The sequence below is a fragment of the Myodes glareolus genome, chromosome 10 (genome assembly GCF_982192425.1).
Source record: "Myodes glareolus chromosome 10, mMyoGla1.1, whole genome shotgun sequence".
Classification (NCBI taxonomy): Eukaryota; Metazoa; Chordata; class Mammalia; order Rodentia; family Cricetidae; genus Myodes; species Myodes glareolus.
In genome coordinates, this window is record NC_142035.1 from 31,657,266 (window position 1) to 31,680,005 (window position 22,740).

Consider the following 22,740-nt stretch of genomic DNA (forward strand, 5'->3'; position numbering starts at 1 on the left):
TATAAGGAGTGTTATATTCTAATGAATGTAAAAATATCAATTCTGCTCTTTAAAGGGAACAGGCCGGAACGCATTAGAAAAGGAATGAGTAATGTGGCCCGAAGACTTGTTAAGAGAAAAAGAAACCACACACAAAAACTAACATACAGCAATTGCCTGTTCGTCTATCAGTTGCCTCAGAAAAAAGAACATGCCACTTTATTTCTTTTAAGGCCTGATGTTTTCTCCCTGCCCTTTTCCTGACAACCTCCTTTGTGTGGTCTCTAAGCAGTCCTACTGCGAGCAGCTGTAGACGCTAATTTGTGGTTCACTGAGGTGTCAATTGAGTCTTAAACCAAGGAAACAACAGCTGCAAAACAATACTTGGCTCTGGTGCAAATATTTTCAGAGGTAGACTGAAGTTTCAACTGCTATTTTAGATAAACAAAAAACCCAAACCATAACCCTCCATCAAGTCACACAACAAAATAACAAGCAGCCAGGGCTGAATTCATTGCGTAGTGACATTTCTCATCTTGTTACTGCTATTCAAAAAGGCTTTCACGACTTTACCTTGACAAAGGACTTCCTTCACTAGATGAAAAACTAGCTTCCGAAGCGATTTTGTGGGCTGTCTTTGTCTTGAATGTGCTGCTGCCAATATCCAAACCTGTGACAAGCACAAACAAGGAGAGTGAGAGCTAGCCACCAAACAGCCACGAAACAGGCGCAGATACAGCCCCATGATAATTTTGGAAAATCAAGAGCAAAATTCTGTTTAAATCACAGAAGGTTTTAAGCAGGAAAAATACTTGCAGATCACTGCAAAGAAATGAGAATTTTCTTTGTAATAGAAAAAAAAACGTAAAATAAAAAACAAAAACCAAAACCAAACCAATAAAACTACCCAAAGAGTTCTGTTTTTACTTCAATTTCTTATTCTATTTTGTGGTATGGGGGCTGAACCCAGGGCCTCCTCAAATGTGCTTGGCAACCAGGTGACCTAGAGCTAAGTCCTCAGCAAGGTCTGGTGAAATGGCCAAGATGTACACATAGGAACATGGGTTGACTAATTCCCTTGGTTAGGACTTAGGCAGGGATGGCTCACCAAGACAAGTGCTGGGAACCAGGTCTCAGACACAAGTGAAGCTCCTGGATGTCAAGTACCCACGCTGCCTACTCCGAAGCCCCTTTGCTAAAACCTGTTTCCCATCCCACAAAGAATAAATTTCCACTAAAAGCCACCAAGGCCACTCTTTCAGCTTGTGCTGAGGACATGGATATACAACACACTTTCTTCCCTGGGGATGGAGACGGGGGGGGTCCTCACTGACCTCAGCCTTGGGTATTTCTGCAGCAATCTGATTTCAATGGGCAGTTACCCCAGATCCCAGAATGAGAGTGCACAGCTAGCTGAGTTTCCAGCCTGTGAACAGCTTGCCTGCATGCCATCTCTGTAGCAGAGTAGCTCCGGCAGCACCCGGTCCATCTTCAACTCAACAGGGCCTCCACTTTCATATAGGACAGGGCTTTGGGCTATGAAAAGTGGGATCCAAAACTTAAGTGGTTTTCCTCTGTAACAGAGCTGGAGACAGAGACCTAAACCATCTAACTCGGAAAGTAACTGAAACACGACTGCTCCTTCAGGAGTGAGGGGTGAGGACAAGAGTCCTATCCACACCGCCTTTAAGTGCTGGGAAGGCTCCCTTTGCCTCCACAGATGGTCAACTGCGTCTCTGCAGCCCACGGGACCTGCGGACAGCAGAAGTGAGAAGACAGTGCACAGCCAGTGGAGAGTGGATGCAAAGCTCCATCATCCCGAGGGCGGTCAACAGCACGAGAAGCTCCTGCCCAATACTACCATCAGACCACAGGGTCTTTCAAGGAATGCAGTGTCACTGTGAGATGGCCCGAGGAAACTGACCTGCCTGTGCTTAGCTGTACAACCTGTGATGTGTCATTTCATGCATGAAAAGTTTAACAGGATATGATCAAAATACACTGTCTATGAACTGTTCAAAGAGTATTATTTGAAATAAGCCATTAATATATTTAACAGTAGTATAATTTTTATAGACAGCCAAAAGATGACAATTTATGCCAAACAGCCATCTTTTGCACCACCCAATTAGATATCAAAATACATTTGCCAAAAACTTTGCTGCACCCCATTCCCAGTCGTGTGGACTGCTAAGCAGTTTCGCTTGGAACAAGGCATGGCTCTCTTGAGACCTTACTTATAAATTGAGGGGGCTGGACAAACACCTTTTAAGACCAGTCTTGATTCAGATTGTATGACTCAAATGTGAACAGAAAGATGACAGGCATTAAAATCTTTCCAGAGCAATAAGGATCTCCTTTAGGAAAGAGGTCCTGCTTTATACTCCAAGAGACTTTGATTTTTGTATTTTCAGAGTTAAATCATAGCTACCAAAAGCTCTGCCCAGGAGGGGTCTTTAACCTAAAGTGGTTCACTGAATCCTTAAAGCAACCAAAATAAATATACTACCACTAATATTACCTAGCCATGTATTCTTCAAATATAGACAGTTCTGATGCAGCATAAGCAAGTGTCTTGAAAAGGTGTCTGTCTGAGGAAGAAATGCTCAACACAACCTGAAATCTGAATGTAGTCCAAGAATTGTATGACATTAAGAAATCACTACAACTCTGATCACAGAAAACTAAAGACACTCTGAGCTGGGAAGATGGCTCAGTGGTTATGAGCACAGGCTGACCTGAGGTTCAATTCCCAGAATTCTCATGGTGGCCCACTGTCAATTGTAACCACGGTTCTAAAGAATCCAACATGCTCTTCTGATATGCATGAACATCAGGGATGTATATGACACACATTCATATATGCAGGCAAAACACTCATGCACATAAAATAAAATAAAAATAAGCTACTCATACACTTTCTTCTGTAGTATGTATCTTTTATAAAAGGTGCTAAATTGAATAATACCTAAAAATAAGATATAAGATGAAAATCACTAAATTAATAAATGTAAAATGGGAAAATATAAGAAAATTAAAATAGAAACAAAATCCTATGCCAAAGGAACTATATGTAAGCCTACATTTTACCTTACTGGGGGAACATGCAGCACAAAGCTGCTCATTTGATGATTCAGAAATGAGGAGATGTCGGGAAGAGAAGACAGGGGCACTGTCTGTGATAGCTGGTGAAAAGACACCACCATGAAACACCAAGTAGAACCCTAGAGTCTGTAAGAGCTATTACCATGCTGGGCCAGCCCCATGTATCCAGATGGCAGGGACTTTCCAAATGTTTGTTTGCTAAGGATGACGAAGTTCTTGCTCACTCAGACTCAGTAACACTCCCTCACAAAGCAAACTCTAAAACCACACTTCTCTCAGCATAGTGTAGTTGTTGTCCTGATCCCAAAACAGGATTCAAGTGTTGAATTTGTCCTTACTTACTTGAAGATTGACTTTCAAATCTCTCTTCAGTTTGATTCAAATTATCCTGAAGGGTAGACTTCTTCAATAACTGGTAAGCTTTTGTCTCTATAGATGAAGAAAATGAAGAAAAACACAGAAATATTTCCACTGTTCCTAACTGTTACTTAAATTCCTCTTATGTGGCTAACACTGATGCATGGTCTCCCTATGGAGCCCAAGTGATAGCATAAAAGGTGAGTGCCACAAATAAAAATTGTGTTGAACCTAAATTTTAAGATTCGGGTTGAATTTTAAGAGTTTATTTGAGGTCGCGAACTGCACTCAGCTTTTCTGGTGGACTGGGTAGATTCACTAGCACGTGAACAGCTGCTCTCCATCACAAGCCCTGCAGATGTATCCTGGGTAGGCAGGTAAACTCCAGAGCACTCCAGGCCTGGGTTTTCAGGCTCTTATGCTGGAGTGTGGGGCTCTGAGAGAGAGGAGGGAGAACGCAAAGATCTCAGGAGGGGCAGAGGCAGTAGGATGGGGTCAGTAAAAAATCTGATTGCAAGGGCTAAGGAGAGGGAGCCTGCCTGCAGAAAGCAAGGCCAGGTGCACAGAGGGATCAGCAAAGCTGCAGCCAAAGGTACAGGTGAGATGCTAGGGGCAGCCCTCCTGAGAAGGCACAGGCCTCAGCATGATCCAGTGGGTTGTGTCAGCTGTGATGTATTAAGTGGTTGTGGATCAGCTTCGTCTTTGCAGGCAAGTGTACTTTTTGCAAGAAGTTCTCAAAGAATGCAGATCCCCTTCTGTAACAGTCTAGAAGACTTAGTCAGGAAGCCAACTCACAGTGCAAAAAGGCCAAATAATGCATGTGAGTTTTTGGCAATGTGGGCCCAGGCTCCTCTGTAAGGAGAAAAGAGAGCAAGGAATCGTGCAGTTGAAGTTGCAGTATGCTGCTACCTTGTAAAGCCAGCGAAGAAAAACTAACATGTAGAAATAAAAGCTAGACTACCACAAACAAAGTACTAATGGATAAAGAATCGACTGCAAGTAAGGCATAAATCTGAAAATCTGAGGACTAGGTGGCTGTTAAGGGCTTTATGTACACTGTAGCTTGTGCTTTGGAACTCCAGGGAAACACTTCTCTCATTTGTAATGTCAACCACTCGGAAAATTATGGAGTAATAAAAATTATTAGATGAAACCAACCTTTTAAAAGAAGTCAATTTCTTTCATATATAGAAACAAATGTACATATATCTTCAAGTTTTTGGTTCTGAATCCTGCAGTTAAACACCATTACATATTCAACTCTATGTCAAACTTAAACTTAAAAGTAGAAAATGTTGCAGTTTAAAACATACAACAAGGCAAGAGGTCTACATCCCATGTAGTATCCAGTCCCCAATATATGAAAATCTATCCTGTTTTTTAATTCCAGGCTGGTGACACAATAAGATAAATATATTTCCTCTACTTTGTTACATCAGCTGGCCCAGTCATTCATCTCCCTGCAAAGCACTGAGGCGATTTTTTTTTTTCTTTTTGATATACATTTTTGGTCTAGAAAATAGAAGCAGCTATAGAGAAAAAAAGGTGAAAACACACTGAATAAAGGGGCTAGGAGAGAGATGATGCTGAGGAGAGGTGAAAGAAAAAGCCCCAACTTCTTATCTTTTATTCTCTTTTATATGCAAATGTACACCTGGTAAAATACTCCTAAATCTACAAATAAAAAGAAAATATCTGATGAACAAGTGCTTTTAACAGCCCATTACAAGATACCATGTGTTTCACCAGTCTCTGAGGGGTGTGGAGGCAAGGGATCTGCCACTGCTTGTGCAGAAATCCTTAATGAAAAAAAAAAAAGAGTTGGCCTGGAAAGGAATAACAAAGGGAAACACAAACAATACTATCACCGCTGCGAGGAAACCAGACCTTGAACTCACAAAGAACTGGGGCATTTAACTCAGGGCATTAAGTACTGTTCCTATATGAAGTGGGTAGAAATTCTAAAATTAAAATTGAAAAACGCTTTCTGTATAAAGAATGCTAAGGTTCTATTTATTACTTTTCATGGATTTCTATACATTAAAAATGTTTTTCCATTTATATTAGATGCATTGCCGATGAAATCAAACTCAGTTGCTTCTGCAAAATAAAATTAAAAGCAAAAAATATATTTCTAAAATTAATTCAAAAGATATATATTATCATTTTAAGTCCACAAATCAGCTATCTAGTAATCTGCTCAAATAAAAAAAATATTTAGATACAAGTGCTTTTACAATTATGAAAATATAAAAAATTCTTGTTTATTTAAGACTTCAGAGATAGAGGCCAAAAGTCTCCAAATGCGGGCAGCATTGGTCCTGGGGAATCCTCACATCTGGACTTCCAGTGCTAAACTCGGCCCCCTGGAGACATAGATCAGCAAATCCACTGTGAGGTCTCTCTATCTGCTTTCTCCAGGAGTGCTGCTGATGCACAAGGAACACTCCTAATTCACAGGGGGCCTGGGATAGTCTCAGAAAAGAGATTTACATTCTAGTTTTAATGTCTGTGAAGCAACTCAACAATTAAACCTGAAAATAAATGCCAGGTTTGTCACTGACCTTTCATGGCTGCTCCCAAGCTGAACTGAAATAGCTCCGAGGGTGCTATATCAGCTTCTCTGTGTCCTTCAGTTCCATATCCACAGGTCCAAAAACCAAACATGAATTAAAGATATTTTGAAAAAAAAAATATTAGTATTGGATATGGACAGACTTTTTTTGATATCACTTCCTAAATGACACAATATTATGCAGCATTTACATCATATTAAGTGCTAAAAGTATCTAGAGATGAGTTAACGTACATGGAAGGATGTATGAAGACTATATGAAGATACCAAACAGTTTTATATACAGAAGTTGAGCATGTGTGCAGTTTGGTATTCAAGGGGGTCCTGGGGCCCATTCTCCTTGTATACTGAATGACAACTGTACTTCCTACAAACTTAACCACCATACTACTTGCTGCTTATCACTGTTTAGTAACAGGAAGCAGATTTTCAGCTCTCAAACTCAGGGAACCTTTAACTTTTAAAAGATTGAGTGATTTCTGTGAAAAGCTGGGTTTTAACAGTGATTCCAGTGCTTTGCATTTCTCCTAGTGCCGGAGAGTGAACTCATGGGCTCATGCAAGCTAAGTAGGTGCTCTACCACTAAGCTGCACTCCAGGCCCTACACATTTCTGGAAAAATCACTTTTAGCAATTGATACTAAATAATTTATACGTTGGAAGGAATCAGAAATATTGGCATTATCTTTGCTACTTACAAAATGGCCAGGAATAATGGGTATGAGTTGACCTAAATGCTAGAAATGTAAAATATGAAGAATGCCCTTCTTAAGCCCTACAGTGGATTGAACATCGCACTGACTTCCCCAGCCCAAATTCAAATCCACTCAAATCTCAGAACGTGATCTTTTTTGTAACAGATTATTGCAGACACATTAGCTAAGGAGAGCAAGATGACATCACCCTGCATTTTCACTGGACCCTAAGTCAATGACTGGCATCTGCTTGCTAAAAGGAGCAGACACACAAACACAGAAAAGGAAATAAGAAAGCAGAGGCAAACACTGAAGGGAAACCACCACAAACCAGAACCACAGGGGCTGGGAAGAATTCTTCCCTGGTGCCCCACCCTGGTGGTACCTTGGTTTTTTGCATCTTGAATTGTTCTACTATCTTAGGTTTGTGGCACTGTTTTGTTGCTGAGGGAAGCTTCCCGTTAGCACCAATGCTCCCCCTGCTGCAGTCTGGTGAGGACCTGGGACTACAGTGAAGGTCCCTGCACCTGGTCAGCTTATGGCACCTGTCACATCAGCTCGAGGAAAATGACGCTGTCTCTGAGTCCTGATTTTATGAAAATGTCTAAATTCTGACCTCCTCTCTTGATCTGAATTGCCTATGTAAAATATAGGTCCTTTGACAATCTAACATAGAGGCTCTCCCAGCTTTGAGACTCACACCGCTTAATTCTCAACCCGGAGACCCGGAGACTGACTTGGATGTGTCATAAAATGCTTACACCTGGGGTCTACATTGAGTTCTGCTGTAGCACAGCGCAGGAAGCCCACATGGAATTTTACTGCATATTCACTGGGAGACTGTCTTCTCAATTACAAGTTCATGTCTTCAAACGCTGACACACTAATCAACAACACTTCTCAGAAAGGTCTTCTTTTTTTCTTTCACATCTATGTTGAACATGTCTGTCCCCCAGCTGCAAGCAGCAGGTAATAGGCTCAATGGCAGAGGCGCTGGCAGGCCTAGAGGCTGCCTAGAGACGGGGTGCTGACTACCATGGACAACACTACAGCAAACCATGCCCTGCTTTCGCATTCATTGAAGTTCTGTGACCCAGGCACAGCAGATAACTTGTCTCTCCTAATTCTTCTGAGTAAAGCACTTCTGGGACAAGGGAAGAAAAAAAGCATTCTTGGTGAACTTGCAGTCCTGGAGGTTATATGCCATTACACTTGGGTGGCCCAAACTTGTCACTGCATTCTTTTCTCCTGGGGTAAATCCAGTCACCAGTGACAACCTGGCCATTGTATGTGTCCAGCTCCCTTTCAGCTTGGTATAAAACAGAAGCTGTAATGTTTGGGAGGGCAGTGTCCAGAACTCCGAGCAGCGCCCTGCAAGTAGATCTGACCTGTACAGCTTCTCTGTGGATGCGTGTGACGCGGGCGAGTATTTCAGCTGGCCAGAGAATGTTGAGGAGGAATGGCACAGGGAAGCGACACTTTTAACACAGCTTGACCAACAGAATTGGTGTTAAAAGAATGAGGGGCTGAATGGACATTCTTAGAGGCTTAATCCTCTTGAGATGAAAGCTGACAGCCCTTTTCACATGCAGCTTAAGGAGATGAGTTTTGCCAGGATGGGCACGTGGGGTGGGAAAAGTGGCAATGGAGGGAGTGATTGAAGAGATAGTGTTCTGGCCTGAATCAACAAGCATTTAAGGAAACTCCTTAATTCCCCATTTTTATTCATTTGTTTGACAAATTAAGGGCCCACTGTGTGGTACATACTATGTAAGGGACTGGTTTTCATGATTTAATATAAGTTGAATCATTTGCTTAAACTAAAGCTTGATACTGAAAGGGACATTGGTGTGAATACAAATTGAAATGCCATCACTGAGGGTGTGAGTACTTCAGAGGGACATGTTCTCTCATAATCTTACTAAGCATCACTTTCCTCCTGGCTTGAGTGTTTCCAGGGAAAACTGACCAGAATATCCTGCATCCTTCACCTGGATGAAGATGGTCCAGCTGTGCTCAGGCCTGTCACACTTTAGAAAAGGAAAGCCTCTTAGTCTGGCCTTGGAAAATTTTTGCAAGCTGCTCACTTCTCTAGGTGTAGTCAGAAAGAAAGGAAAGCTCAACATTGCTCCCCAGAACTTCTTTGGTAAGTCCATCTTTCCTATGGTATACACTGAGGTCTAATTGACCCAAATGCCTGAATGCAGCCACCTTTCTGCTGCTGTAATAAAAGAGACAAGATGGAGGAATGAAAACATCGAACCCTCAAGTTTGGCTTAGATTCCACATCCACTGAGCTAGCCCTTACGCTTCTGTTTGATGTTAGGATGAGCTACTCAAATTGAGTCCTGTAGGACTATTGTGAATATTAGAAATGACTGAGGCTTCGAGGCCAGCCTGGTCTACAAGAGCCAGTTCCAGGACAGGCTCCAAAGCTACAGAGAAACCTTGTCTTGAAAAAACAAAACAAAATGACTGAGGCTTACTGAGGACAGAGGCAGTCTTTTCTGACCTTGATATCCCGAGATTCAGTCCAAGTAATAGGCTAATACATCAAACATGTAAATGGTATTATTACTTATCATATAAAGAAAAACATATGTTCATAGGTGTAATATTCATCTGTTTTATCTCAATTCTTTATTAAGGACACTAGACAAATAAAAAGGGTAGACTGTATTAACAACAGACTAGTCTGTAGAAAGACTTGGTCTTGTTGACTGGGGAATGAGTGCTATCATGAGGGGTATTCTATTTAAATCTTGGTGAAGAAACTTACTTTTTCTATGACGACTAACAGAGCAGATGTCTTTAGAGGAATAATAAATTAAGAGAACCTTTCTGCTAAGAAGACTTACGTTTGGGATGGCATAAGTAAGAAGGGGAAATAAAGACATTAGAATGTTGGCATATTGTAGTCAACTTTATTTGGGCCACCAACTCACAAATAACAACACAGAGACTTATTAATTATGAAAGCTTGGCCTTACCTTAGGCTTGTTTTTAACTACCTCTTATAACTTAAATTAACCCATTTCTATTAATTTATGTACTGCCCATCCTGCTTCCTCCGTGTCTCCTTGCATCTCCAGCTGGCAACTCCCCTGAGTGCCTAGATTCCTCCTCCTACTTCCTCTCTCTGCCTGGAAGTCCTACCTATACCTCCTGCCTCGCTTTTGGCTGTTCAGTTTCTTATTACACCAATCATAGCAATACACCTTCACACAGTTGACAAATATCCCACAACAACACATTAATTCCCTTAGTGTACAGGGAGAATCCCAGTCTTGTATGAAGGAATGACAGTTCTATAAACGAGAATTCCTTCTACAGGGCCTGCTGTGGTTCAGGTTTTCAGCCCAGAATCTCATATCTAGAAGACTCTGAGCTTTGTTTTACGATATGAAAGCTAGAAAGTGCCTCTGTTACTGATCTGTACTTTAGCTATGCTCAGTAAATGATCTACTTTGCACAGAGCAGCTCCTCAAATATACAGAAAAAGAGAGGGAGCAGGTGTGCCCTTCTTATGTTACTGTCTCAGGACCCTTATTCTGAGAACAGTGTAATTTCAGAGTTCTCCACCCAGTCTGGAACCTGCCCTAGATTTTACCTTGCCCTCTTGCTTTCCTATTTCCTTCTAAAATGGATGCAAAGCAAATAGGTACACATAGAAAGACTCACACTGGAGAGCTTTTCCAGACACCAAAGTTACTACTCTTACCTTCTGGTGAACTTGAGGGACAGTTTTATAAGTAGTTTTCAATCCTAACACCCCAATATGATTTTATTTGAGTAGCCCCAAGTCTCATTAGAAAGCAGTTTCATCCACTAGGAAGGTCCCACAAATGGCACATAGAAAAACAATTGAGGATAATTTTACTCTACCGAGAAAGCTGATATCCCAACTGGATCTCTATATTAAGGTCCCAGGGGCAAGAGAGATGGCTCAGCAGTTAAGAGCACTGGCTGCTCTTCCAGAGGTCCTGAGTTCAATTCCCAGCACCCACATGGTGGCTCATGACCATCTACAACGGGATCTGATGCTCTCTTCTGGCCTGCAGGTGTACATGCAGAGCACTCACACATAAAATTAAAAAAGAAAAAGAAAAGGTCCCATGTATGTGTTTCACGGCATGTTAAACAAACAAACAAACAAACAAAAACAACACAAACAAAAACAAAAAAAAAACAAAGTTAATGTTGTTGGCCATTAAGGACTTCATCCAGCCTGGTCTACACAGCAAATTCTAGGATATCCAGAGCTACACAGAAAAACCCTGCTTCAAAAAACAAAACAAAACAAAACAACAAAACAAACAAAAAAACCAGCAACAATAACCAGGACTTCATTTTCAACTACACAACACAGTTGTGAAATGGCAGCTCACTTTCAGTTTCCTTCTGAGTCTTCATCATGGTATGCACATTATGTATGCAACAGAAAGCTAAAGATATCGCACGGTTGGCCTCAAACTATGTTATTCATTGAAATATTTTCTGCACAGAGTGCATTTTGGGTAATGTTGCATTGTCCATCAATGCAGTACAGGATATTAGGGAAGGCCTGCTGCATGGCCATCAAATACCTTGCAGTACATTCATCTGTGAGCATCGAGTCACTAAGGGCTTCTAGGCACGCAGAACCAGACACCCCCAGCCTGATCAGTAAGATCCCAGGAGCCAGTCTGCAATTCATCTGTAAGGGTTTCACTTGTGGAACTCACTGGAATTTCCAAAAGTATCCAAAAATTCTTCAGGATTTTTTCTTGATGAGTTAAAAATATCTTTCTGGAGTCAAATCATTGGCTGTGCTCTCAAGTGGAGTTGTCTTGAAAGAGCTAACTCAGCAGTACTGCTGGGAAGTACTATCCCCTATGAGCCACAGCTACACCATGTTCAGGCTGGTCTTGGGCCTCAGTCACATCATAACTCAGAGAGGTTAAGCAGTGACAGCCTAACACACTGGAGGCAGCCAGCCGCAGTGCAGGCCCATCTACGGACTTCTTTTTCTGAGGCATTGCATTCTCACTCCTATGATTGTTTTGTTTGCTTGTTTTACTCTTTGAGCTTGTTTTGCAAGAATCCTTTTAACTCAGTGCTAGGAACTGATTTGTAAGTGTTGGGGGGTGTGATATCCTGCACAAAAGACCTTATTGCTACCAACATTTGGACTATTACTGTGGACCACAGACAGCAGGTCTCGAGTGTCTAACATCTAGTATTGTTATACAGAGAAGCCCTGTCTCAAGCAAGAACATCCTAAGAGGCTGCAGGGGGATGCTTAGCAGGACAAGAGCATGGGTGGAGAGGACAAAACAGCAATGCTCTGGGAAAAATAACTTTATAAAGTTTTCCAGGACTTCAACACTATTATTTATCTATTTATTTATTTTGAGACAGGGCTTCTCTATGTATCCCTGGCTGTCCTAGAACTCACTCTGTAGACCAGGTTGGCCTTCAATATACAGAGCTACCTGCCTCTGCCTCCCGAGTACTGGGATTAAAGGCATGCACCACCACCAACTGGCCTGAAATTTGCTCTTTATACCAGGCTGGCCTTGAACTGGAAGATCTGCTTGCTTCTATCTCCATCAGATGCAGCTCTCCTGTGCTATAATACAGCTAATACTTCAGTACACTATGACATGGTATTCTCTGTCAACTATTGACAGATGGAGGGTGGGCTGTTAAAGTTACAACTTATTTTAAATAAGTTTACAGATGGCCCTTTGTGATCACAGGTTTATAGTCCTAACTGAAATACATCCAGAGGTCATTAAATATTTCTGCACTCAAAGGTATCAATAAATATATACCAAATAAAAAGATAACCAAAGGACTCCATGGACAGCTACAGCTTATGAATCATCTATACTTCTAGTAATATCACCAACAAAAATAAACAAACAAAACCCAGAGGGAGCCCTATCAGCATTTTCTCAAAATGACAAATAAAAGCACAATGAATATCAATCGGGAAAAAATATTTAAACTAAGGAAAATCTTTGTATTTGGGAGTAAAATGTTACACATACATAATAATTTCTCTGCTATAAACTCCATTTTCAAAACCAGAGTTTATAACAGAAACTTGAGTTTAAAAATTAATCATCACGCCGTGAACTATATTACCATAGGAGCAAGCCATTCATTTTTGCTTGTAAATGAAAACAAAACTACCTCATGCACAGATGCATGCCTCAGTACCTCAGCAATGGTGTGTTTACTTGTAAATATTTAAAGTCAGACCTTTGAATTCATAATGAAGCAACATAGCACTTTAGAAAATAAGGATCTAGTGAATTTAGATATACAACAAATAAGGTTCTGTTCAGAATACTAATTGCTGCTTGCTGATACTTTAAGCCTAAAAAATGTAATGATACAATTCAGATTCTACCTATAAACACACCTAATACATGTGCAGAAGTCTTAATAGGTCTTGATAGACGAAGCATGATTACTGAGACTTCTGAATTGCCAGACAAGCTTTTGAACCTGAGGTATGAGCAAATTTCTACCTAGCCCATTTTTTTTTTTTAGAACATTAGTTTTAAGCAGTTTTCAGTCTGACTACTACAGGAAAGAAAAAACAAAATCAGAAACATCCACAGCTTGTCATCTAGTAACTGGGCACTCACTCTGTCCAACCAATACTTCTCAAATAGCTACAGGTGCTGAAAAGCTGCATGATGGAGGATATTCACAGACTGAATGTTTAAATCAAGACGAAGAGCTCACTGAACAGTTGTTTACCACCTTGGGCTGTGCTAACACAGCCCGCATGCAGTAGCTAGTATATCTCTCTCCTCACTGAGTCACTGGACCCAGCAATGACTGACCCTGAATGCTCTGATGACGCAAAGACTGCATTCTGGACCTGGAACTGTTAGGTTCTGGCAACTTTACCTGTGACTGGAGTTGCAGCTATGCTTTCTTCCTTGCTCTCATCTCCACAGACACTCGAAACTTCTAAAAGTAAAAACATAATAAAGATGTATTTCAAATTCATGGAACAGATTTGCTCTTCAGTGCTAGGGGTGGAACCTGGAGCCTCACACATGACAGGCAAACTCTCTGTAACACTGAGCTACACTCCCAGCCCTATAGGTGTTTTAAGATTTATTTTGTTACAAGAATGTTTCACCTGCATGTATAAATGTATGCTGTGTCTCGTGCCTGCTGGATGCTGGAAGAGAGCTGGAGTTAACAGAGAGCTGTGAACTGTCATATGGATGCTGGAAACCAAACCCGAGTTCTCCCAAAGAGCAGCCAGTGCTCTTAACCCCCCCTCTCCAACCCCTGTATGTGGAGTGTTAATAACCATTCTTTTCTTTTTCACTGTCTCTTCATTTACAATTCTTGTCTATTTATTTGTCTAAAGGGCACATAAGTGAATGGATTAAGATTTTTTTTTTTTTAACTTGTGAGCATTTTATTTCACTAGAAGCTTAACAGAACAACACTTAGGGTTCCCACTCCTGCCTGACTGAGAACATGCATACATATTAACTGGAAGGTACCATAGAACAAACACAGACCATGCACTTAAAACCTGAGCTAGGCTTTAGTTAGTTGTCTTTTATAGTAATACCCCGAGAAAGAGGATGCTGCATTGACTTGGAATGCCTTTTTGCTGTGGACACTGTTTAACAATGGTTACCTTGTTCCCTTGTAAGAACACTGTTGAGCCGCAGAGCGGGTTTCGCTTCCTTTATTCCATTATTGTCATTCAGAATAGATGGCGTGCTGCAAGATGATTCATTGCTGTGAATAGCTGACCTATGGTCACATTCTTCTGTAAGGACGTTTTTCAATAATGTTGTGGCCTACAGTGTTTCAAAGAAAGCACACACACACACAAAATCAAACAAACTGGAAGCCTATTCTCTTTGCTCTCAAAGGCTCAGATTTAAAATATAATTTTAGGTTAATCTTTACTTAGAATTTAGATTGTTTCCTGACATTAAAATGTCCTCGAGATCAAAATAGCAGAGAAGGGGAAGGGGAGAAAGAGAATCTGCATGAAGTTATGAAGTTGGGTGGGCAGGGAGGTGCAGAGATTCTTGGAAGAGTTGAGGAAAGGAAAAAACATGATCAAAAGGTTTTAAATTAAAAGTAACATCTGGTTATTTTCCAGTACAATTTAATTCTATACAACAGTTTCATCACAATAATATGTTCTTGAAGACTGAACCTTGTGCACACAAATGTTCTACTTAAGAGCTAGGTATATGAGATGAGGTCACCTCTGTTTATCTGAGCTAGCTTGTTTTCCCCTTGGTATACACAAGAGCAGACCCTCAGACCTCCTTTCTGAAGGAAAGATTTATTCTTTCATTGCATAAGTCCTGTTTTCTAGACTTGGAAGAGAGAGTTGGTTTAGGGCTGGAGATGTCTCGGCAGTTGAAAAGCACTTGCTGTTCTTGCAGGGGACTTGGGTTTGGTTCCCTGCACCCATATCAGGCAGCCTGTAATTTCAGTTTCTGGTGATCTGATGCCCTATTTGGACCATTGCAGGTATGTGATGCACATATAGACAAACATGCACACATACCTAAAAAATGAATTAAAGAAAAAAAATGCACCAAGCAAAAAGATAACCAACTTGTCTGAGTATTAACCTTTAGCCAAGGATAAAAGTCTACACTTGCCTTTGAGTCTCCTGAGCAGCTGTGGAAATTCACCTGCTACCCTGCATATCTTTTTCAAAGTACACTAACTAGCCTATCTATATAGGTAAATCGATTTTTAATCATAGCCTACCTGAGAAGCAAGGTGAAGAAAAATGGCAATGAATGGATCTGAGCTAACTAAGTGTTTTCATTTCCAGGTAAACACTTTGCTCCTAAGACACAACTTTGCTACTAACAATAGTTCGGTATCTAGCAGACAACCTCCATCCCACTGTCCCACTGACAGAGTACACACTCTATTAGGAAGTGGTGATTTGCTCCATCCTGGTCATAGTGCTGGTGACCTGTCGACTGATGATTATAGAAAATATGGGGCAGCATCCAATCTGTGAGAAACGGGTCCAAGATATCACAAGCCAATAGGACAAAGGCCCGCAGGTTCTATGCAGTTCAGTGTCCGAGTAACAAGCAATTGTTCAGTGAACAAAAAAGAAATCACAATCCTTCATGATTAGCATGAAGAAGGAAAAGATGCTCCATGTGAGAGCCACTGAAGCAGAGCATGGGAGACCCAGCCTTGAGTATTCAGCTCAGCTAATCCTTCAAGATCATAGCCTTTGGCTCTAACGTTAAGTTAGCCTCGGGGTAGGGCCTTGTGCTGCAGTAGGCTCTTTGCCTCTGTTTGGATAAACTGTGCCTGGATTTTACTTCAGTTCTGACCAGTCTATGTAGAGGAACTACTCAGGACTTCTGCTTCACTAGACTGAGGTATGGAAATAGAGCTCTGCCCCTGAAGCTAGGCCCAGAATGGCTCCCATCACCAGCTGTCATTCTGAGAGCCCAGCAGCCTACATGCACCTCTTTACTATGTATGTTCCTTAGATCTGAAAAGAAGAAAGAAAGCCCCCTTGAACTGCATCCTCACACTGCCCAAGGGGCTTTTTGGACTCATCCTGGTCTATCTGCCTGTGCCCAGAAATCCTAAAGCATCATAAAGTATGAATAAAAAGAAACCTCACCTTTAGAAATCTTACAGTGAAATCCATAACTTGTTATGTTCTCAGGTTTAAAATAATCCATACATTCTAATAGAATTTAGAATGTGTATTTCTAAATTATAATATGTGATATAATTGATAATAATTTTTAACCTCTTAAGAATACTGTCTTAAACCTGTCAGTAGAGAAATTCCCAGGAATCCACAAGGATGACCCCAGCTAAGACCCTAAGCAATAGTGGAGAGGATGCCTGAACTGGCCTTGCCCTGTAATCAGATTGATGACTATCTTAAATGTCATCATAGAACCTTCATCCAACAACTGATGGAAGCAGATGCAGAGATCCACAGCAGAGCACTGGGCTGAGCTCCCAAAGTCCAATCGAAGAGAAGGAAGAGTGATAATGAGCAAAGAAGTCAAGACCATGATGGAGACAGCCATTGAAACAGTTCACCTGAGCTCGGCAATTCCGGTCTAACAGTGGGGGAACAAGCATAGGACCAAAGTAGGCCCTCTGAATGTGGGTGACAGTTTTGTGTCGGGTAGACTAGGGGGCCCTGGCAGTGGCACCAGGATTTATCCCTATTGCATGTACTGGCTTTTTGGGACCCATTCTCTTTGGAGGGATATCTTGCTTAACCTAGATAAAGTGGGGAGGTCCTTGGTCCTGCCTCAAAGCAATGCCCTAAACTTTATTGAATTCCCATGGGAGGCCTCTCTCTCTCTCTCTCTCTCTCTGGAAAAGATGGGGGTGGGAGGTTGGAGGGAACGTGGAGGCAGTGCGAGGAGGGGAGGAAGTGGGAATTGGAATTGGTATATAAAATGAGAAAAGATAGTTTTTAATTAATTAATTCATTTAAAAAATACTGTCTTAGAGAGAAGCCTCAGCAGTGTGGTGCATGGGCTTGTGGCTGGGAGAAGCCCTAGCAGCATGGTGGGCTACGGTGACAGCAGCAGCCTCCAGAAATTATCTGACCACAGGAGCCTCGGTCTCAGCACCGCCTGCACCTGAAGGAGCGACCATCTGAGTCTTGGGCCTGGAAGCACCTAGAGGATGGATCACCACAGCCTCTGCCCTGTTTACACCTCAAAGAGCCTTCAAGGGAGCCACAGTCCCCAACTACATCAACTGGAAGAAAAGGAACCCCCCTGAAACACAATTAGAAGAGATGGGCAGACAACAGGGTAAGAATACACTCAACAACACAAAGAGCGATACAGCACCACCAGAAACTAGCGGTTCTACAACAGGAAGTCCTGAGCATCTCCATACAGATGAAACAGAAGAAACTGACCTTAAAAATTTGTAAAGGAGACTGAGGTCCTTAAAGAAGAAAAGAAAATTTCCCTTAAAGAAGTGAAAGAAAAGACAAACAAAAAAATTGGAAGAAACCAACAAAGCCCTTAAAGAAAAGCAAGAAAAGGCAATAAAACAGGTGAATGGTTCAAGAATTGAAAACTAAAATAGAAGCAATAAAAAAAAAACCACACAAACTGAGGGAAATCCGGAAATGAAAAATCTGGGGAATTGATCAGGAACTACAGATGCAAGCTTAAACAACAGAATACAAGAAATAAAAGATAGAATCTCAGGCGTTGAAGATACAACAGAGGAAATAGATTCATTGGTCAAAGAAAATGTTAACTCTAACTTTTAACACAAAATATTCAGGAAATCTGGGACACCATGAAAAAACTAAATCTAAGAATAATAGGAAGTGAAGAAGGAGAAGTTCAGCTCAAAGGCACAGAAAATATATTCAACAAAGTCATAGGAGAAAATGTTCCTAACCTAAAGATGGACAAGCCTATGAAAATGCAAAAAGCTTACAGAACACCAAACAGACTGGACAAAAAAAAAGTCCCCTTGTCACATAATAATCAAAACACTAAACATACAGAATAAAGAATATTAGGAGCTGCAAAGGAAAAAGGCCAGGGAACATATAAAGGCAGACCTATCAGAATTACACCCAACTTCTCAATGGAAACAATGAAAGCCAGAAGGTCCTGGTCAGGTATTACGCTTGCACTAAGAGACCAAAGATGCCAGCCCAGACTACTATATCTAAGCAAAGCTTTCAATCAACATAGATGGAGAAAAAAAGATATTCCATGACAAAACTAGATTTAATCAATACCTATCCACAAGTCCAGCCCTACAGAAAGTACTAGAAGGAAAACTCAAACCCAAAGAGAGAAACACACACGCAATACCACCACCAACAAAAACAAACAGGAACTAGCAATTACTGGCCATTAATATCCCTTAAGCTCAATGGACTCAAATCACCTATAAAAAGACATGGGCTAACAGGTTGGATGCAAAAACAAAATCCATCTTTCTGCTGCCCACAAAAAACACACCTCAACCTCAAAGACAGACATTACCTCAAAGTAAAGCGTTGGGGAAAATTTCCAATCAAATGGACCAAGAGAAACAAGCTGGTATAGCTATCCTAATATCTAATAAAATAGACTTCAAATTAAAGTTAGTCAAAAAAGACGAAGAAGGTCATTTCATATTCATCACAGGAAAAATCCATCAGGATGAAGTCTCAGTTTTGGACATCTATGCCCCAAATAAACACAGCAACCCCATTTGTAAAAGAAACATTACTAAAGCTTAACTCACACACCAAGCCCCACAGACTAATAGTGGGAGACTTCAACTGTCATCACTGGACAGGTCTGCCAGACAGAAACTTGACAGAGAAATAAAGGAACTAACAGATGTTATGACTCAAATGGGTTTAACAGACATCTATGGAACATTTCACCCAAACACAAAAGAATATACCTTCTTCTCAGCACATCATGGATCCTTCTCCAAAATCAACCCTGATATTTGAACCACACAAAGACACAACTATGAAAGAGAATTCAGACCAATCTCCCTCATGAACATTGATGCAGAAATACTCAATAAAATACTGGCAACCTGAATACAAAAATACATCAGAAAAATCATCTACCATGACCAAGTAGGCTTCATCCCAGAGATGTAGGGATGGTTCAACACATGAAAATCTAACAATGTCATACACTATATAAACAAAGTGAAAGAAAAAAACCTACATGATCATCTCATTAGATACTAAAAACGCCTTTGACAAAATTCAACACCCCATCATGATAAATGTCTTGGAGACAGCAGGGATACAAGGAACATATCTAAATATAATAAAGGCAATATACAGGAAGCCAACATCAAACCAAATGGAGAGAAACTCAAAGCGATCACACTGAAATCAGAACAAGGTTGTCCATTCTTTTCATATCTAGTCAATATAGTAATTGAAGTTCTAGATAGAGCAATAAGACAACAAAGGAGATCAAAGGGATACAAATTGGAAAAGAAGAAGTCAAACTTTAGCTATTTGCTGATGAGAGGATAGTATACATTATGCGATCCCAAAAAATTCTACCAGGGAACCCTTCCAACTGCTAAACACCTTCAGTAATGTAGCATGTTACAAGACTAACAACAACAACAACAAAAACCAGTAGCACTCCTATGTACAGATGATAAACGGGCTGAGGAAAAAAATCAGAAAAACAGCACCTTCACAATAGCCACAAATAACATAAAATAAAATATCTCGGAGTAACTCTACTCAAACAAGTGAAGAATCTGTATGAGAAGAACTTTAAATCTTTGAAGAAAAAAATTGAAGAAGACATCAGAAAATGGAAAGATCTCCCATGCTCCTGGATAGGTAGGATTAACATATTAAAAATGGCAGTCTTACCAAAAGCAATCTACAGATTCAATGCAATGTCCAGCAAAATTCTTCACAGACCTCAAACGAACAATATTCAACTTCAAACAGAAAAACAAAACAAAAAAAACCAGCATAGCCAAAACAATCCTATAGAATAAATGAACTTCTGGAGGCATCACCATCCCTGACTTCAAACTACTATAGAGCTATAATAATGAAAACAGCTTGGTATTGGCATAAAAACAGACAGTAGGACTAATGAAATTGAATCGAAGACACAGATATCAATCACATACCTGATTGACGTGAACACCTGATTGTTGACAAAGAAGCTAAAAGTACAAAATAGAAAACAGAAAGCATCTTCAGCAAATGGTGCTGGTACAACTGGATGTTGACGCGTAGAAAAATGCACGTAGATCCAGATGTAGCGCCATGTACAAAATTCAAGAAATCCAAAAGATCAACACTGAACCTCATAGAAGAGAAAGTGGGAAGTACACAGGAGACCACTTCCTAAATATAACTCCAGTAGCACAGACACTGAGAGAAACAATTAATAAATGGGACCTCCTAAAACTGTGAAGCTTCTATAAAGCAAAGGATACAGTCAACAAGACAAAACAGCAGCCTACAGAATGGGAAAAGATCTTCATCAACCTCACATCTGACAGAGGACTGATTTCCAAGATATATGAAGAAATCAAGAAACAAGACATCAAAAGAACAGATAAACTAATAAAAAAAATGGAGTATAGGCCTAAACAGAGAATCCTCGACAGAGGAATCTCAAATGGTGGAAAGATACTTAAGGAAATGCTCAACTTCCCTAGCCATTAGGGAAACACAAATCAAAATGACTCTAAGATACCATCTTACACCAGTTAGAATGGCTAAGATAAAAAAAAAAAAACACCAATGATAACTTATGCCGGAGAGGGTGTGGAATAAGGGAGAACACTCCTCCTTGTTGGTAGGAGTGCAAACTTGTATAGCCACTTGAAGGCGTAAGTCACAGACAATCCCACACCAGTTTGGAATTATGATTAATAGAATGGTTATTTATTCAAAGGGGAAAAAACTTACAGATTACCGTCCCAGACAACAGCCCCTCCGCGCGAACAGGAAAGGAGTCCAGGGGCCGGAAACGGAGCCGGAAGACAAAGAGAGAGTGGAGGACAGCCGCTGCTTTTTTTAAAGGGAGAGACCACGCCCCAATGGGCTGGTAACTCAGCGGCGATTGGCTGAAGGAGCTGAAGGAACTCCCACAGCATCTCCCCCTTTTGTTTAAGTAAGAGAGTTCTAAGCCTACTACGCAATTATATACAATAAGTACAAACCTACGAAATTATATACAATAAATACAAATATCCTATTCTAACTAGCTTAAGTCTTGTATAACAAATAACTTGGCCAAGTCATGAAAGGAAAGTAACTACATTTATATAATCTTCAATCCCATCGAAGATCTGAGAAGGGAAATAATGTTATCTGAGTAATTAGGAAGTGCAATCAAACAACTTCCAGAACATGTACCAAATCGCAGAGACAACTGGCTACCTGGACAAACACCCAAAGTCACATTTGCAGTGTTGAAGCAACCAACTTTGGCTAAGGCCTGATGTAACTGACATACCATTTTCAAAGGCAAGAAACTTCAAAACTATCTTACCCTGTCTTGGCAGGATATGACAGTCTTGTTTTATCCATTTACGGATATTCTGTAACTCTGTCAGTAGTTGAGGTATGAGCATTTTTTTACCCAAAGGCCAGTTCTGCCAAGAAGAAAGGCTCCAGGTGGAGTGTCTTTGGTGCTCAACATTCTCTCGGGCATAGATCAGTGTTGCCAGGAGTGATTGTGTCTCCCTACCATAGAACTCTGAATTAGATTAAAGGCCATTTTCTACAGCTCTTTGAAGAGGTTGAAGATTATCTATCTATACTGAATATAATCTCTATATATCTAAAGAACCTGATTAGTCTAATTATAAATGACAAACTTAGATGACTGTTGATCTATATAATTCTCAATATCTATCTAACTTAAAGACTGAGATAATAAACAAGTGTGCAATAAATGAGGACAATGAGACCTCCAAATATAAACAATGTGCAAGTATACATTGCAATATGGTAAATATATATCAATACATAAACAATATATAAGTATCTTAATCAGAGGTAGAAGTGTACAATGCAATATGGTAAATATACATATATCAATACAATATATATATACAAATACATAAAAATGTTTTAAACAGAGGTAGAAGCATGCATGCATAAAATAGTCAACATAATTTAACTTTGTATCAATATATAAGAATCGATACCAATATGTTTGTCTAAAAGCAATAACTCACAAGTACAAATCTATTTATCCCATAATCCAATTATCCCTCCTTTTTTTTTTTTTTTTTTTTTTTTTAGATTCCTGTGCTTATAAAATTCCTCCCCCAACCCTCAACCGTATACTAATTATAACCAACCCCTAAATGATGTCCCTAAACCCAAGGACAAACTTTATTGGGAGAGGGGACGTCGTTCTCTAGAATTACTTCCAGCTGTCATGGGGGCGACGTTCTTTCTGGGGGATCCTGTGAAAGTAAAATGATGGTTAAATTTCAAGATCAATGTCTTTTAAAATTGCAAATAGTCTCTGAGTATTTT

General features: G+C 40.3%; 1 protein-coding gene across 2 annotated transcripts in view; it reads right to left on the reverse strand.

The window, feature by feature from the left end:
- The window catches only part of Kiz (kizuna centrosomal protein), a 105,288-nt gene that overhangs the window by 14,111 nt on the left and 68,437 nt on the right, over positions 1–22,740 (reverse strand). For both annotated transcript variants that reach the window (XM_048455531.3, XM_048455528.3), the window contains 5 exons: positions 14,374–14,539; positions 13,620–13,682; positions 6,006–6,071; positions 3,427–3,513; positions 553–649 (listed from right to left, as the gene is read on the reverse strand). In XM_048455531.3, coding sequence (XP_048311488.3) covers positions 553–649; positions 3,427–3,513; positions 6,006–6,071; positions 13,620–13,682; positions 14,374–14,539 — 479 coding nt within the window. The remainder of the gene's footprint in view (positions 1–552; positions 650–3,426; positions 3,514–6,005; positions 6,072–13,619; positions 13,683–14,373; positions 14,540–22,740) is intronic.